Source organism: Anolis sagrei, chromosome 2, assembly GCF_037176765.1.
Source record: "Anolis sagrei isolate rAnoSag1 chromosome 2, rAnoSag1.mat, whole genome shotgun sequence".
Classification (NCBI taxonomy): domain Eukaryota; kingdom Metazoa; phylum Chordata; class Lepidosauria; order Squamata; family Dactyloidae; genus Anolis; species Anolis sagrei.
The window spans coordinates 81,879,406-81,897,987 of NC_090022.1; the positions used below are offsets into that span (position 1 = coordinate 81,879,406).

The window sequence follows — 18,582 nt, forward strand, 5'->3', positions numbered from 1 at the left end:
TTTACACATATGGGAATGCTGCATACCTAACTAGATGTCAGGCAGGAGATATAGAAAAGGTATTTTAGATTATTTGAGTCTTCGATGCAAGAACTATCCCACCTTATGCAGTCCAAACTGTTTCACGTCTTATTTTTCCATTAAAATGAAAGGTGCTTTGTGTCAGTAGATAAATTCTGGAACTTTTTTTCATACTGTGTCATCTTCTCAAAGGACAGTCCCTGTTTATCTAACATAATTTACAGATAGATGCACAAGTGACTGCATCTGTAAATAGCTTCAGAACTACCCCAGATTATACCCTAATGTTCAAATGGGCAAACAAAAGAACTTCATTTTCAAGACTTGGGTTCAGATCAGTCATGAACCTCACTAAATGACTTTGAGACAATCACTATCTCTCTTCCTAGCCTACCTCTGTGTACCATCTGAGTTCGATGGAGAAAACACAAAATGTAAATTTAAGTTTTAAAAATCCTCAAGCTTCCATACTGGTAAGAAAAAAACACTGATGAAAATCTTGCCTCCTTTAGTCAGGACCTGAAGCATGAGGAGAGGAGGAAAATAAACATCCATACTTCCCTTTTGCAGTATTTGTCTAGAACACCTGAATCAAATGAGTTCACGTGACATCTTGAATACATTAACACACACGTAGCCACAGTAAATTCTTCTTCTCCTCAAAATACAATGTTGTTGTTAAACACAGAAGGAAAATCACAGAAGATTTGTCTTCATACTGCTATTCAAGAACACCCCCCAAAAAAAGAAAAAAATGCCATTTTCAGAGGAGCAACATTTTCATCATTTTCTCTCCCAACCACTAACAACAACATTAAATATTATATGCAATAAGACATTTATTGGATGCCAGAAAATGACTAGTGATGTTACGTCACATCAGAGCATTGGAACATTACTTCTGGCTACCCAGAATCCCCTGGACAGCATGCACTCCTGTGAACAGAATGTGACTGTACCAGGTTGCAGGATCCTGATAATTGAAGTGCATCAAGTAATGAATACAAGTAACAAAATTATACAGTAAATGATCAAGTGCCAAAATCTACGTTTCATCCTTCCAAAGAGTTCCATCTCACCCTTTTTCTTTTGAGCCGATTTCTGGTTGTCATCTTCTCCATTTTTTTCTTCCCCCGATTCATCTGACCGTGTTTTCATGTTTTCTTTCCCATCACTTCCTTCCCCCTTCTCCTGCTCCTTCATGTTTTTCTTAATAGGAAGTTTTCGGAGAGACTGGGATTTGTGTGGCAGTTGCTGGAAAGAATAAACAAGGCACATGAAGTGGATGTTCACAATGGTAGTTCAGGAAACATATTTAACAAATGTCTCAGCAAAGTAATTTAGTTATCTGATGCACTCACAATCAGAGTGATCTGCCCACCCCAAGAACAGCAGCTGGCATTCTAAGGCCAAGAACAGTACATATCTTCTGAAGAACTTTAAATTATTATCATCCTAATACTATAAGACTTAAAATGTAATATATTACTTGCCTAGGAAAGTATCATGGCCCCAGGTAGGAGAGACATGAGAACAGAACTTTGGCCAAGTTAAAAGGACAAATATGCAACTGAGGCACAGGCAATGCAGAAACAAAGTCTTCCCAATAATTTCTGAATTATTCAGAATCCTGACAAGGCAGTATCTGGTGAATGGAGACAGGGCAAGATACCAAACCAAAGACAGAGCTGGCTGACAAGAGTTCACTGCAAAGCTGGGAATCTCACTGCCAAAGGAGAAGCACAAAAATAGAAGTGTGTTTTAAGCACTTCTGCATCTGTGCTCCTCACTGAGTAGTTACATCACCCACATTAAAGCCCCGCAGCAGATAGCAATGCAAGTGCAAGACACTGACTTCAGAATCAGAGGTTGGTGCTAACCACTTCTATTTCTTCTCCTCAATGCCATTTTAACAGTAGTCTCAACCTTACTCAAATGATATGGTTAATTTACCTTTATCTTCTGTAGATCTCTGTGGTCAGAATATAAAGTAGGTTTCAGGCTGATGTCCCAGAATAGCACAACTGAGCTAGACAGCATGGTGGGCAGGGAAACCCTAAAAGGAAATCCTCTGCCTTGGGACCTGTAATGTGCTATTCCTGGCTTCCCCTAAGCAGGGATTTAGCACCCCCAAAAAGTGTTGCTCAGATTGGGTATATAATTCAGAAGCAGCAGACTGGGACACAACACAAAGTGTTGCTTTTTCACACTCTTCAAATATTCATGCACACATATTCCTGTACAAAGCACTCATGGCCTACGTCTGACCACTTCACTGTAATAATCTGACATTTTGATATCAGAATAGTACATCATGTGAAGACATAATAAAAAACAATAATTCTACTTAAAAGCTAGTTACAAGATGTACATTTTTAATTCCTGTTATACAACTGTGGGTGCAATTTCAGGTCTCTGTGTAGATACAATTATGCCCTTTTCTTCTTTTATTTCCTCAGTTACAGTCCTCACACCATTTATGCAGGTTTCATACTCACAAATTTGATTATTTGCAAGTTTGAATTGCGACCTGCGCCTTCCGAATCTGGGGCAGTGACGTGAGCATTCATATGGCAACTCCATCCTCAGGAAGCAACTGTTTGGGAGGCAGGTGTGCTGCATATGTTTGTTTTGCAGCATGCTGGTTGAGAAGGAGGCGGTTTTGCATGCAATTTCACTTACCCTGTGGATACAGCTCTTATTCTTCTTCCTGAGTTCCATGAACGTCCGTTTCCCCTGGACAAAAGATGGAAGGTACCGGGGGAACAGAAACATATGGATCACAGGAAGAGAAGGACAAACTAGATCCACTGGGTAAGCAGCGGTGTAAGCATTTGCAGAACCAGTTCCTCTTCCTGTTCGCAGAATGCTTCAGTTTACCCTTGGTTCTACCTTCAATTGCCTTAGCAAAACCGGATAACAGCATGCAGGAAGAAGAAGACGGTTCCTCCTCCTCTCCCCGGGAACCACACCAGGTAGCCACCAACCCTCAACTTCAGTGGTGGTGCCTCATTCACCTCATGAAATTCCAGGGTTGTTTTCCTTGATGGGTTTCCAAGGAGCAAAAACTGCTGGATTAGGGGTGTGTATGTGTGTGTGTGTGTGTGTGAAAGTATAGCTTTAAAAACACTCCTGCAATCTAGTCCCCTTCGACCACAGAGAAGTTAGCCTACCCAGCTGCTGAGAATATCAAGGTAGATGACCAGACTGCTGGAAAAGGCTTACAACCACATCTGCACATCAACTGCATTCATTTTATAATAAGAGATTTCCCACAATGCTTTATCATATCAACCAAAGGATGCTTAGCTTCTTTCCTCCCTCTTTACTTGATAGAAGCAGAAACACTGCTTAAAAAAAACCCCAAAAAAATGGATAATCTTGGGATTAAAAAGTGATACCCTGCCAACTATATAGAATGTTGCTAATTAATCTGTTTTACAACTGATTTACTATTTTTAAAAAAATCAGTAAGCAAGAACAAAATATCTTCAAACCCAAAGAGTAACTAGAATGAATTCAAAATGCCCTTTATTCTTCTTTTAAATTAAAAAATGATTTGAACACAAAGGATAGGTTTTGATTCGTAATTAAAAAAAACACAAACTTTTCTTCTACTGAAGTACATGGAGATGTACGTAACCTCTTCTTTCTCTGCTTAGGCACAACAATATATATATACACACACAAACGCACATACACAAATAACCAAAGCTTTTATATTTTTTAGATTGAATATCTATGCAAAATAGTAGTTTCAAAATGCCAAGTTATCAATGAATTTCAGAGAAGTTTGGTATGGCAACTACCATTGCATATATTTCAGTTTTTCACAGTATTTAATTCACTCCCCAGAAATACCACAATTTTCCCTCCATAGCTGAAAAATATATTAAAGATTTTTTCTAAACTTCTGAATAACTACGTAAAACTAGCAAATATATTAACCTGCAGGTTCTATAGTTACAAGTTTGAAAAGCTGTTGTGACAAATCTGTTGGAAATTATCTAATATAAAAATGATCTGGTGATGACTTTTGAAAATTGCATGTCTCATCGATTTAGAGTTCTGCTCAACAACAGGACCTGTACCATTAAAATAGTTGGCAAATTTCAAGTACAACTTTTGCTAGAATGTAGTGAAATCACCCGCCATGCTGCAACTGAAAAATGCAAGGCAGCTCCTTGAAATTTCTTTATCTGTCAATATTCTTTATCTGTTTGAAATACTGTGCACAATGGGTAGTTGTAGGTCTTTCAGGCTGTATGGCCATGTTCTAAAAGCATTCTCTCCTGATGTTTCGCCTGCATCTGTGGCAAGACTCCTCAGAGGTTGTGAGGCCATGAAAGCCTTCATCAATTTACAGTAGTACCTTACAGTTAGTAGTAAGCAAACTCAATGGGGTTTATTGCTCAACAGATACATATAGGACTGTGACACAAAAACTCAAAATGGATAGTGTTACCACCCATTCTACCCTGAGTCCACTGGCACCATAACATCTCTCTAATACCCTGAAGAGTAACTGTCACCAATCAAAGCCTGAAACAGAAGGATCAATGTCCCAACTCACAGTATGCCAGCTTTGTGAGTTTTTGTATAGCAAGCCGCTTTATTGCATAAGGGACCTGCAAAGACCAAAATAACTTTTTTCTAGAACCACCTGCATCACATCCACTCTGAAGCACAAACAGAAAGGTTTTTCTTCCTCAGGTGAAAATGTGTTTTACCTGTACACTCTTGTGAGCTATTTCTCCTGGTGTTGGCCAATTTGTGGCATCCCCAAAGTCACCAACCTAGTATAATAAAGAGAGACATCCAATCAAAAAGAAACATCATATAACAGTTGCCACTTTGTTTGTAAAATATTTATCCAGGCTGAGAACTGATTACACTCCTAGGCAAAATCAGCCCCAAGTACAATCTGTTTAATAAACTGCTCAATTGTTCTATAATTCTTTAGTTCTGTTACCCAATGGCCTTAATAAACCAACAAACTAATTTTAAATTGTAAAAAATGATTTCACTACATGATGTGCATCCCTTATCTGAAATTCCAAAATCTAAAACTGTCCACTTGGATAGCTGAGATAATTGTACCTTTGTTTTCTGAAAGTATAAATTATTACAAATTACAAATATTATATAAAATTACCTTCAGGGTATGTTTGAATAAGGTATATATGAAACATATGGATTTGGTGCTGAAACTTGGGTTCCATCCTCAAGATATCTCATTATGAAAATATAGGTAATCCACAATCTGAAATCTAAAACACTTCTGGTCTCAAGCATTTCAAATAAGATATCCCCAACCTGTACTTAATTTCTTTTCAAGTGTTTGTATGGGTTCTAGCATTGCTTGCACATGAGCACATCTTCCTTATATTTTATCTATTGCTAAAACTTTCAATCAATTTGAACCATTCCTCTCAAACTATAGCTTTCATAGCCTTTGAAGGTTCATTGATTTTAGTCCTCTTCAAAATGCAATGAAAAAAAATAGTCACAATTCAAGGTTTTGGAAGTTATACAGAGTTTAATATTGTTTCTCCAAACATAGTGCCATCTAGTGATCAACATGAAAGTTTACACCAGAAGCACCAAATCCTTGATACTGTAACATAAAGTAAGGAAGTATGAGGTTTAACTGACATGAACAATTCAGGGGAGTTTCAAAGGCAAGTCCAAGTAGATTCAAGCTGTATTTCTTGTTTTCTAAGGATATGTTTGGAAGAAACGAATTTAAGAACCCAAAACAGCTCTGTATATTTCTGGAAATGCCAAAAGAAGATACCAAATGCCTCAGACACAACTGTGCATATGTAAGTCAAAGAGATGCATACACACAGAGTTTCTGCATCCTTTCTTTTGCAAGTCTGACCTCCAATCATTTGTGTAGCTTCTCCTCTGTACCTTCTTCGACATGCAAAGCCAGTCTAAGATGAGATTTACTTATTTAAAATGTTAGCTTAAGTAAAAAAAAATGCCTCTTCTCTTTTATATGGATGGAGCTGTGGAACTAGCCATCACCAGATGTTGCCTAGGCAGGAAAGTAAACAATAACTTCTGGAGACCATTTAAGACAAAACACTTTTTAATACTCCCCAAAAAACAAAAAATGATGTCCCTAGAAAGCGGCGGGACTTCCATGACATTATTTATCTCCCTTTGGGGAGATAAAAGTGGGGTATGTATGTATGTATAAATAAATAAATAAATAAATGTTTGCTGTGTTGTTATGTACAAATCAATGATTATTATGATGACGATGTAATGCCCCAATTTTCCCCAAGGGTGCATTTTAAAGTTGCTGTTATTTGTATCCCGCTTTTCTCTATAATAAGCTCTCTCTGATCTGACTTTAGCTATTACACATTAAATAGTCATCTTTTCCTCCTTTCCTTTTCTTCTGTACATTTAATTGACTGTACAACATTCACTTTCACTAAACCTTGCTTCAGATGAGTCCAGCTTTCTTGTGATTTACAGCTATTGTTTTCAAAAGATACATGTTAGTGGGTTCAGACCTGGGAATCATAGCTGGAATGCAAGTGTAACATTCAGTGAACTTTGCTATGAATCAGTGAGTCCATCTTGGCAGAACCTTTTATTTGCAAGCACATCTTGAGCTTTGCCCTCCAGCAAGCCTTGTATCTACAGATTAAATCAGTGGCATAGCCTGCTTTCAGCTGTTTCCTTTCTCTAACTACTAGATATTATAATACGAGTTACTATCTTTTTCCAGTGAAACAAATCACTTTAAAGATCACTCTAAAGTTTATAGTGAAGCCACCATAATGTTATCAGAAATTATATGCAAGGTGTCATACCTCATATACAGGAAAGGAAAGGAAAGTTATTGAATGCATTCAATTTTTTAAAATGACTACAGTAATAACGTCCCAAAGGGAATGTACAAGTAAAGCATTATTAAGGTATCCAAGTCTTGGTGCCAAAACTACAAATTCAAATATTCCCTGTAGAAGTCTCACAGATACTACAAGATTTTAAACTGATATGCTTTTGACTACCATCATATCAACTTCAATTTAAGGAGACTCATGAAAGAGTCACCCTATCATCAACTGCCCTGCTCAGGTTTTGCAGACTCAGGGCATCACTTGAGTCCATCCCTCTAAAATGCAGCCATTTTTTCTGACTGCCACCTTACCAAGCATTTTGTATTTTCTCAAAATGTGTTCAAAATCCGACAGTCTCTGTTTAGCTATCTTGGCTTCTAGAGAGAACTCAAGATTGATTTGCTCTCCACAGAACCCTTCCCCAGCATCATATTTCAAACGAGTTTATGCTTTCTTCCTATCAGCTTTCTTCACTGTCCAGCTTTCACAACCAGAGAAAATATGGGAAATACAACAGCATGGGCCATCCTAACTTTAGTATTTAATGGCATATGCTGACATGTCAGGATTTTATCTAATTCCTTCAGAGCTGCCCTTCCACGTTGTACTCTTTTTCTGATTTCTTGACTACAGTCTCCATTATAATGAACGACTAAGCCAAGGTATGGAAAATTCTTAACTATTTCAGTGTCTTCACTGTCTACTTCAAAGCTGTGTAAAACATGTGGCCATTATGTTTGTCTTCTGTAATATTCAACTGTAAATCTGCCACTGCACTTTCTTCATTCACTTTCTTCCTATTAACTTGTACAGCACTGCAAATGATGCTTTTTCCAGGCAAAGTTATAAACTGAACAGTGCAAAGTACCAGAAAGAGAGCCAGACGCAACAGTAGCCCAGTATAGAAAGGTTTATACAGTTTCGGCCCAGCTTACCTGTCCAAATGTATCTCCCTCTACGTCCCGCCTAGCAGTTTAAGATCATCTGGGGAGGCCCTGCTCTTGGCCCTCCCAGTTTCGCAATTGTGATTGGAGGGGACCTCCTGTGGAACCCGCTCCCCAGCAAAATTAGGTCAGCTTCATCCCTCCTTTCTTTTAGGAAGAAGCTTAAATCATGGTTCTGGGACCAGGCTTTTGGACAGCAAGCATAACAGCACTTTGGAAGTAGAATCGGACTGGAAATGGCTATATGGTTTGATAATGACGCTTTAACTTGTTTTAACTCAATGTTCTATTTATTGTTTTAAATTGTAGTTATATTTTTGCATCTGTTTTATGTTGTGGCATCAAATTGTTGCCAGGTGTAAGCTGCCCTGAGGGCCCCCTCAGGGGTTGAAAAGGACGAGTTAGAAATGCTGGAAATAAATAATATAATAAATAATTTTATAAAACCAGCTAGTGACTACAGAGATAATAGATTACTGTCTTCAGTTCATTATGTATCCGTTATTCTGAAAGAACTAATAGTCAAAGGAAGTCAGAGGTGAAAATGATGAACTAAAAACTTTCGCATGATAGGACTTCATTCACATATATAATATACAGATCAAAGTATACCCTTCAGGTATCACAAATACATGGAAGGGAGGAAAGTAGTGATGACAGCTGAAACATGAAAGATCTAAGTACAGATGTGCTAAAAGGTGCTAACAGTCAAACAGTATCTTCAGGGGGCAGAACATTTAGCAAGAAAGTGTTTGAAAAACACTTAAACCTGCAGGTTCTATCTGTAGAACATGATCATGACAGAATGGCTTTGAGGATCTCAGTTTATATGGGTTATAACAAATAACAGGTTTACACATATGTTCATTTTTATATCCAAGCAAATGTCTGATTAACATGGGCCCTACTCTCTCCCTAATGTATATATCTTTCATTGATACACAAACAGAACTTGTTGGTATCTTACCTTACTTCCCTTCCGTTGTTTTGGGTTTGCTGCTTTCACCACTTTGGCTGGAGTTGAATGCTCTGGTGAAGGGAAAACACCAAACATTAGTATGCTAAATTAATTGCTAAATAAAGAGACCTGCTATGTACAGAAAATGCAGCATTTCATCTCTATGGTATCACTCCATGCAATCACATTCAACACTGTGCCTTCTGAGAATTGACCAGAGTTGTCTCCCACATTTCAGAAGTACTGGAAAGGTCAGTAGATTAGAACATGAGATTTAAGTTCAACAGGAGAAGCCAGGAGTTCAACATGTGTTGAAAACTCTTTATTTAGTCTTAGGTGGGAGTATTAACAGTTTTTATCCCAAATTAATTCTCCCTCACTTTCAGAATGGGCAAAAGCCTTTTCATGATTGGTGGGAAGATAAGGATAAAGCGAATCTAAAATCACTTTGCATGACAGCCCATTATCCATTAAATACAAAGGCTGGAAATGAATGGCATTTGCAAATAAATGGGAAGTATCATAGACCAGGCCTTGCCCACATTTTTCTTAACAACCAGAGTCTAAAGGGGATGGAATGGGAAGCAGCCCTAGAATATGGATCAATGAAAGGCAATAGGTGGAAAGAATAACACTTTCTCATTACTAAAAAAAGTCAATAAGATCTCAAATGTAGGAAATGCTAGATATTTAAGAACATCAGATTTATAAATTGGCATGTCTAGTGCTAATTTCTCTGCCATTGGACACCTGGGTGCTGTATGGATTTCAAAAAAGCAACTTCCAATTTTGAAAAAAAAGTTTTTTATTATCAAAGTATACATGTGGTCTCATCATGTATTTAAAATGTAAACAACTAATTTCAAAAGTTTCTGCAAAAGAAATTCACCTCTGCAAACGTCCTTTTTGCCATGCATAATGTAGTAAAGCTGGAACTGTTGAGAGTGCACTTTGCCCACCCCATTATAAATCAGTATCCTGACAATACGTGGGTCTCAAACATCCATAAACCAGAAGGCGTTATAGAGTATTCTCTTCGTTGGCTTCAAAAGCATTCCCTTAGTACAGTTACAGCAATAACAAACTGTACACAGGCACACAGAACGATATGCACTATGGGCACACAGTCTTGTTCTGGAATAAAAATGCTTCCTATGCACAACACTGCTTGTAGATTTAATAAATAATAGGAAAACAATTTCAGGCACAGCAGTATTACACAGCCAACTGAATGCACAAAAACCAATACCTTAAGGAGCAACATTTATTGTAGCATGGGATATTATGAATTAAAATTTATTTCACACGGTACATATTTATCCTGCGTGCAGTGAAATCAATTACAATGCATGAAAACTCATGCTACAAAAATGTTGAGTCTTTAAGGTTCCATAAGCCTCTGCTCTTTTCATTCTGACATATTGTCAGCTACTTTCTGGAAGCTGAACATAGAATCACTTCCATGTTTAGTTAGATTATGAACCTTAACAGTAACTTGTGGCCATGAAAACATTGTTTATAAGCATTCTGATATTAGCCATAATAATAGATATAATATATAATTATAATAAATACAATGCCTAAATATCTCTTTACCTATTCCTGTTCTACTGCTTCACCTGTGCATTATATATTAGGTATTCTGAAAGAATCTAGGTAAAACATATTAAGAACTTTCTAATAAACTCAACCATGTACCAGTCCAGTAAATCGCAAATAAGGTGCTCGTCTGACTTCATAGAAAAGTTAGTTGTCTCTGTTTCCAAGAGTTATTTGAACTGTGTTAATTTTCCTGCAGTTTCACATGAGTTAAGGTAGGACATTCTTCTTTTACTTCCTCTTTTAATAAAATTTGAGTAGTTCTCAAAATGTTAAGAAATGCTCATAGTAGGAATCAAACAGTTGAGTATTTTCTGCTGATGTTCGATAATCAGCCTATGAATAGACTGAAACAGATAGTCACTTTCTCATAAGAAATAAAAAATCCCCAATTCCATGAAAAAATAGCATAAATACTATACTAGCCATTTAAAAAAAAGTTTAATGAGAGGATCCCAAGCTATTTGAAAAGGATGAAACAGAGAGAGTGCCAATAGATGAAATTTAGTGCTACAACCTGAGCATCCCTTGCAACTTCAAAAATACTCCAAAATCCTAAACTGCTCACACATGTAACTGAAGTAATTGTACCTCTGCTTTCTGATGATTCAATTTACACAAAATTAGTTTTTCATGCAAAAAATATTTAAAATATTGTGTAAAGTTTATATTAAACATAAATTATTCTTGAGTTTATACCTGTATACCATTCTCTACTGCTTCACCTGTGCATTATATATTAGGTATTCTGAAAGAATCTAGGTAAAACATATAAGAACTTTCTAATAAACTCAACCATGTACCAGTCCAGTAAATTGCAAAAATACAGGTATTCTGAAATAATCCAAAATTTGAACACTCTGGCCTAAAGAATTTTGGAGAAGTAATAATCAACCTATACCATGCCCACAGTCCCAAAATCCTGCCAAATCATCAGTGTCTTACAAGGTGTTGTTCAAGGCTGAGTCTTACAGTGTCTTACAAGGATTTATATACTACAAATCAAGAAAGAAATGTTCAACTATCACAGCAGTAAAGCATAGACAGAATGATATTGTTAATGAACAACAGCACCGAGATTGGATTTGATGCCTAGTGTCAAAATAGAAGCAGCAATCTAGACACATAACATTATTATATTCCACTTTCCAACATCTCATGTATTCACATGCCACTGTCAATTTCTTCAACTCCTCTCACACATTTTATACAGCAAAAGCTTCTTCCCTTGCTTTTAAAGTGTCTACGTTATAGTGATCCGCTCTTTCAGCCCTTTTTAATTGTTTCGTATCGGTGGCCAACATAAGGCATTGAATCTTGCCATTATTTATGTGTAAACCGCTTTGAGTCCCCCCCCCCCCAGGGGTGAGAAAGGCGGTATATAAATATTATAAATAAATAATTTTAGATTGCAACCAGAATCTATTAACTCTATGCATGGTCTGCTCTTTCAACCACACACTGAATTACAATGGGCCCTCCAGATCTGGGGGGTCCAGACCTATGGCATCCATTTACAGTGGATTGCCATGCTTCATATTATTAAATGGCATTGGGAAGAACACAGATGAGTTCATGTTGCTATCATTTAATAATATGGGCCATGATCATCCACGGTTTTTTTTATATTGTCCTGGAGTACTGGATTTAAAAGGGCTGAAAGAGCTGATCAGCTGATCATTTATGCCACATACACACACCTACCTAATGGCCCACCTTCACCTTGATGCTACCACCACAGTTATCAAGCTATACAGAACATTCATATACCCAGCACTTATCTACAGTGCAACTTGATGTCACCAACAACAAACATCTGTGGATAACCTGAATCAAAAACATATTTTATATGTGTTCTACTGAAGAAAACGGTCTATCTTAAAAACATAATCTCAGTCAACATTGAAACTTCATAAGCTTACACTAAAAGACAAATATGGTCCAAGCATAAAACATTACAAATGCTACAAATATGTACTCCATCTTATTTCCTGGTCTCATATTCTTGTTCAAGAAACCTGATTAAAGCTTGCTCACATATATAGGAACTGTTCTGGAATTCCCAAAACCATTTATATAAGTAGCCAGACAGCCAAACAGGTATCAAGACACAGATTATTTTAAACAAATGATCCCAACTAGGTTCAGCATCCTTTTTACCATCTAAAGTGAAGATGCACTCACAGTACAGAAACCCAATTGTCCAGATGATATCTACAGTTAATGTTCTGCAAAATGTTCCTTCTCTTGGAACAATATAGCATTTCTTTCCAAATCTGACAAGAAGTAGACATTCATATTGATTGATGGCATGGATTTATATCCAGCTTTTCTCCCAGAATTGGATTCAATATTTTCTATGAAAACTATGCTACTCCAAATAGTGGTCTGCGAATGAAACATCAGCTGTTGCTCCATGGAAAACTTCTAGGAAACATATGCAAATATGACATGACCCTAATAGAGGAAAAATCTGCCAGTCTGTCATATCAGAATATGAGAAGCACTGTGCTATAGTATATTCAATGCCTTTAAAGTCTTCACTAATAAGAGAAAGATTTCAATAGCCTATTCTTCCCTGGACTGCCTTTAAAACAAAACAATAAAGTAAAATCAATTTGTTTTATTTCTGTACATTTCTTTTTCATCTTTGGAACTTTGCTTTCCAGCCCATGAATTCTGCAAATTGCCAAAAGGAAACATCATTCACCAACTGGGTAAAGTGCCACTGGCACTTAATGTGCCGAGATCGCTGGAACACTTTGTCTGTAAAGAGTAATAATGGTGGGTACAGTTTCTCTTTCCAAAGGTAAAATAACAAGCAAAAAGTATCCCGATACTTGCTGAGAAATCCCATCCTGCAAGGTGAAATAAGCAAGAATAAGAAAAAAAAAACTGCCCGGAGGCACATAGAGTTTTGATACCTAAAGTATTCGGTGTCATAAATGTCATTCAAACCTGACAGATACCTTCAAAAACAGAAATCTCGTAATCAATCAATATGCTACAAAAATAAACAAACAAAATGCATACACCAACAATCCCCATCCAATTGTCAGAAAATGCAAAATGTATGCCTGTGATGGCAAACACCATGAGTACAAGCAAACTCTAGACCTGATAATCCCACCTGGCTCAAGTATAACGTAGTATGTCCTATGGGGCAGCAAATATCTGAGCACCCAAACAATGGCATGGTGATCTGCAATGAACTTTACAAGCTGGGTTGGTAATAGGTGAAATGTTGAACTTGAAATCAAAGATCTGACCATAGGAAAAAGTGGAGTCATATGTCAGTACATGATGTGAAGGAGTAATCAAGGGTCAGTCAGCAATGCATAACTAGGTTGGTGTGTACGTAAGAAGGAATTTTCTCAGTACTATCACCTCAGCTATACAACTCTTTCCCAGTCTAACTTTTGCCCTCGTTTTTTCTTTATGCCTGTACTCTCTCTGTAATAATTTAAAAATGTGTAAAATCAGGTTATTTATTGCATTTCTTGTGAAACACTACATGGTGCTTTTAAAGTTATGTTCAAAGCACAATGTATAGATAAAAGAAAAATAATTAGAGCATCAGCATAAATGGCAAAGCTAGGTGAGTGACAAAGAGCTGTGGCTCCAGCCTTAAAAAACTCAAGACAGAACATGTTCTTTTTAAAAAAAACATTGACACACTTCGTTTGAAGACATTATCTGAATTGCATCCAACATGAGGCTTCATAAGGTATTGAAACAGTGACAAAGTATCTCAAGACACAATCAAGTAAACATAGTGAAGCAGCTACTTTTTTGTTAAATCAAAATCCCAAAGATAAAATGTAATGGATTTTTGTCTTTCCAGGTGTGAAAGCAATTTTGAATGCATAGATTTTGCTTAAACAATACACAAAAACAAAGATCACTTATCTACTCTCTGCCCTATTATAAAATTATAAAACCTGAATTCAGTGGCCACAGAATGAAAAGATATGTCATGATGCTCATAATTTTGGTATCCATTTTCACTTACACAAATGCATAGGGCAAGATTTTTTCATTTTAATTATTGTAACTCAAAATAAAAAATATGGCAAAATTCTACCTTGCACACCATGCCAAAAAAGCATTTGCCAGCCTAACAGCATGAACTAGTAGGATACTATAATTTATACAACCAACTTTTTCATTCCTGTGGAGCTCTGACACTGACAGCATACCTACAAAAACACACAGGTTCAAAAAGGAGGGGGAGGAAGATGAGTGCTGTCTAAATTGCTAGCAGAAAACATATTTTGTGTCTGTGAACATGCATCCATGCATGTCTGCATGGATAACCTAGAGAAAACACACATGCATTTTGAGCTGACTGAGGGAAAGAGCAAGACAATCATTTACAAGCTGAAGGTCCTTTTGGTTAAAAATTACATGTACTATTTGAATTCGAAGGGAAACTAGCTAAATTAATATGTCAATGAAGCTACAAAAAAGAGGGGGTAATGAAGAAAAATAAACTTAGCCCTAGTTTGATAGGAGCACCCAATTAGCATGTTAAATTAATAGCAAAAGATTCATCCACCAGTTGACTGCCTTTCCTGAAATAGTCAGAGGTAAATTAATTAACAGTAAATCAAAACTCCACATTTGTCACCATGATCCAAGTCTGCAGTGCAATCTGGCAACCCACAGTAAAATTAAAATAACTGTTAACAGAAGAAAGAGGGAAGGGGGATACATGTAAAGTGGACTGGGTTTTTTGTCACTCCTGGGAGAGAGCATCCCAGCTGAAAGCTAGGTTAGTCTTTCCATCTGTGTCTGTCTATCATCATTTCAGATCAGGAAGTAAATTACCATGCTTGGGGAAAGCTGAACTTTTTTTAGCTTTCACAATGTGCCTCCAGGAACACAAGAAGCCTTCTTCTTGAAGAACGCCCTTCATTTGAGCAACAACTTTATCTCAATCACTTATCGGCAGCACAGAAGTTTAGCAAGTCCCCCACCAAGGGGAAAGGAAGGGAGTCCTTAAAGGCATGCATGTCAAATTCATACTTTCAAAGAGCTAATTTATACAAGCAAAGACAGAAGAAATATATAATGTCACTAATCCATATGACACAGCATTGCCTACACTAGCCTTTTACAACCAGAGCCCTCCACCACTGCCAACTATTTAGGCTCAGTTAAATGCATATGGGGGAAATAGTCATATGATCTGGAAATAACTGAATTGTTACCATTTATTCAGGGAATAAAGTCTGGTGCCCTCTAGATTTTGGGATTAAAATTTCTATAAGACGAAAAACCAGGCCATTGGTTAAAACAATTGATATTTTAGTCCAACACAATTAAGAGTGAACCAGGTTGGTTAAAACTGACTGAGACCATATAAAATAGGAGACTGTAGCTTAAAAGCACTATAACTGTTTCTGAGACAGGGTCCTCGGCAAAACCTTGGCTCCGCCTCCCTGTATACAAGAAATCTGTCATCTAATGAAAAGTTCATTAACAGTTAATTAGTGCATCAGCCCCCTTCCTCCTGAAAGTGAAAACATGGCTTTTGGATCAAGCCTTCAGAAAAGTGAAATGGAAGGACATAGAATATGTGCAATGACTACTGGAATAGCCCCAGATTATGATTGTTTATGGCGTGGTTTTTAATAATGGTTGTAATGTTTTTAACTGTCTTAATTTAAATGTTATTTTAATTGTATGTTTTTAAGGCCTATGTGTAAAACCGCCTTGATTCCCTTTCGAGGTTGAGAAGGGCAGGGTATAAATATGGTAAATAATAAATAAATAATCTCAGCACAATCCTGCAGCCTAGGAAAAAGGAACATAGTAGTAGGATTCTAATCCTGCTCTGCAAAAGCACATTCATATATATAGCTATAAATAGTATTACCTTCTCTGACCTCCATTCTTTATTACAAGCCCCCAAAAGCCAAGGAATAAACTATCTTGCCCTCATGAGACATCTTATATATATATTGTCAAATTTACTGGCTTCTATCAAATTGCACAAAGAATCACAGGCTGTGTATGTGTGACAATGGCAATCTTGCAATTCAGGATGATCAATTCAGCTTCTTGACCGATACAAATTAGAGCAACCTGTTCTGGAGCAGACCACCTTGACATGAACAAACTATTTCAGAGTTTAATTCAAAATACCTGCAAATCTCTTCAAAGCTTCAGCCAGTCTGAGTGACTATTCTCTTTTCTGCTATTTGATGCTCACGTTCAAGGACAGTAGTTACCTAGCAGTTCACTTGTACTGTGATACAAATGCCTCCTTCCTTTTATCAAGATAGACCTTTAGTCAGCTTAGCCTAGCAGTAGTCTGACTGGTTTCAGCCTGAAGTCTATGCCAATTGTTTTATGAGAGACTGCTTAAGTGTAGCTCCTGAGGACTTATGCATGTGAGCATGTGCTCAACCACAAAGATTATAGCTTTTCCTTCTGTCCTTACTTCAGATCAGGGGTGAAGAAAAGGGCAGCCCTTCAACTGTTGGACTAAAATCCCAGTACTTCTCACTACTTCTATACTGGCTTTGAGATGCAATCCAATTTGTGGGACCATAATTTGCCCACCACTACTTTAACATTTCCTCCAAAATAACCAGTATCTATATAATAATGTTGGTTTCATATAGAGCTTTCAATTCATGGCTACATGGGGTAGAGCACATTTTCCCACACAAATTCACATTCTTAGGTTTCCACAATAAGCAATTTGTTATCAGACTCTTTTCTTCTCTATTAGGATCAGACTATAGTTTGCTTTCGGACCTTCAAAGGGGAAATAGGATGGAATACAAATAAAGTTTTATTATAGTTTTTACTATTATCCAAAGGTTAATTTGGAGGCTATGACAAACAGTAGGGGGATAATGCAAAATTAAGGAAAAAACTAGTACTTTACTTTTAAAAAAACCTAGCAGTTGATTGATCTGTATAAAAAAGCACTTTCTTTCAAGAGAACAAAAAATTTAAATATGTAGTTGATATACTTATCAATTAAAACAGTTTTGGCAGTATAGTCTTTCTGGAAAATAGTAATGATGCTTTGTTCACCCTGAGTGTAAGTCACTAGCTTCAGGCGCACCGTATTAACTTTGTAAATACCTTAGAAAGATCACATCCATTCATATAAAAAGAGTTTAGAATTCCAAACTGGTTTTCATTAAACTTTTCCTCACTCTCATCTATAACTTAACAGAAAAAGTCTAGAGTGTCATACAAAAACTCTGAAAATATTATTTCAAGTTACAATTGGTTCTCCATCACCACATGTAATAAGACTTCTTTAGGAATATTTCCTAACTTGAATAAAGCCAGAAGACACTGGCAATTTACACCAGTAGTGCATCTAACTTAATATTGAACTACCCATTTAACTGAATTTTATTCATGTTTATCTGCAAAGTAAAATTAAATAATTACACTACAATAATAGAAATTTTAGAATTACAAATAACCTTGAAATGTTCAATTGAAATTATTTGAACTAGCTCCCCTCCCCCACTACAAACAAATCACACGCTTGTATCCACAGTAAACCATCATTATCTGACAAGTTTAACAGTCAAGACAACTGTAACAATAAATAAACGTGAATATGTCTAATTTCTGCAAGACTATATGGCACATCAAAACACTGTTAACAAGGTCCTGAATGAGTACTGTATACCTGGTTTTTATATGGGTCTAAAGCAAGGGTTCTCAAAGTGTGCTCTGTTGAGTCCTTGGGGCATATTGAGGGGCTCCATGCTTCCCTCCTCCTGCCTCCTCCCCCTCTAAGCCTTCCCTCCTCTTTCCTGATCCTCTGCCTCCCTTACCGCCAAAAGCCTTTTTTCCTCACCTCCCTTACCAGTCAGATTCTTTTCTGCTCACCTTCTTCCAAAACCCTATTTTCCTGCCGTCGCTTTGGTTGTACTTTTCCTGGGTGGCAGAAGGAGGTTGGATTCGATGGCCCCTGTGGTCTTCCACTGAAATACTGTTAAGTTTATGCTGGTCAAAAAGTTTGCCCATGCCTGATATATGTACATTATATGTAATATAATATATAAACATTTCTTGGGTCTCCACAAGAAGCTTTTGGTTCAAAAATGGCTCGACGGCTGAAGAAGTTTGAGAATCCCTGGTCTAAAGAACTTCATATAATTGTCTGCTAACATATATCAATTCATATAGCACCCAAACTTTGAAACATTTGAGA

At 36.9% G+C, this 18,582-nt stretch overlaps 1 protein-coding gene across 2 annotated transcripts in view; it reads right to left on the minus strand.

The window, feature by feature from the left end:
- LARP1 (La ribonucleoprotein 1, translational regulator) overlaps window positions 1-18,582 on the minus strand; it is a 92,748-nt gene that overhangs the window by 43,160 nt on the left and 31,006 nt on the right. For both annotated transcript variants that reach the window (XM_060765521.2, XM_060765519.2), the window contains exons 2-4: window positions 8,796-8,857; window positions 4,752-4,817; window positions 1,101-1,275 (exon numbers count right to left, since the gene is read on the minus strand). In XM_060765521.2, the coding sequence (XP_060621504.2) occupies window positions 1,101-1,275; window positions 4,752-4,817; window positions 8,796-8,857 (303 nt within the window). The remainder of the gene's footprint in view (window positions 1-1,100; window positions 1,276-4,751; window positions 4,818-8,795; window positions 8,858-18,582) is intronic.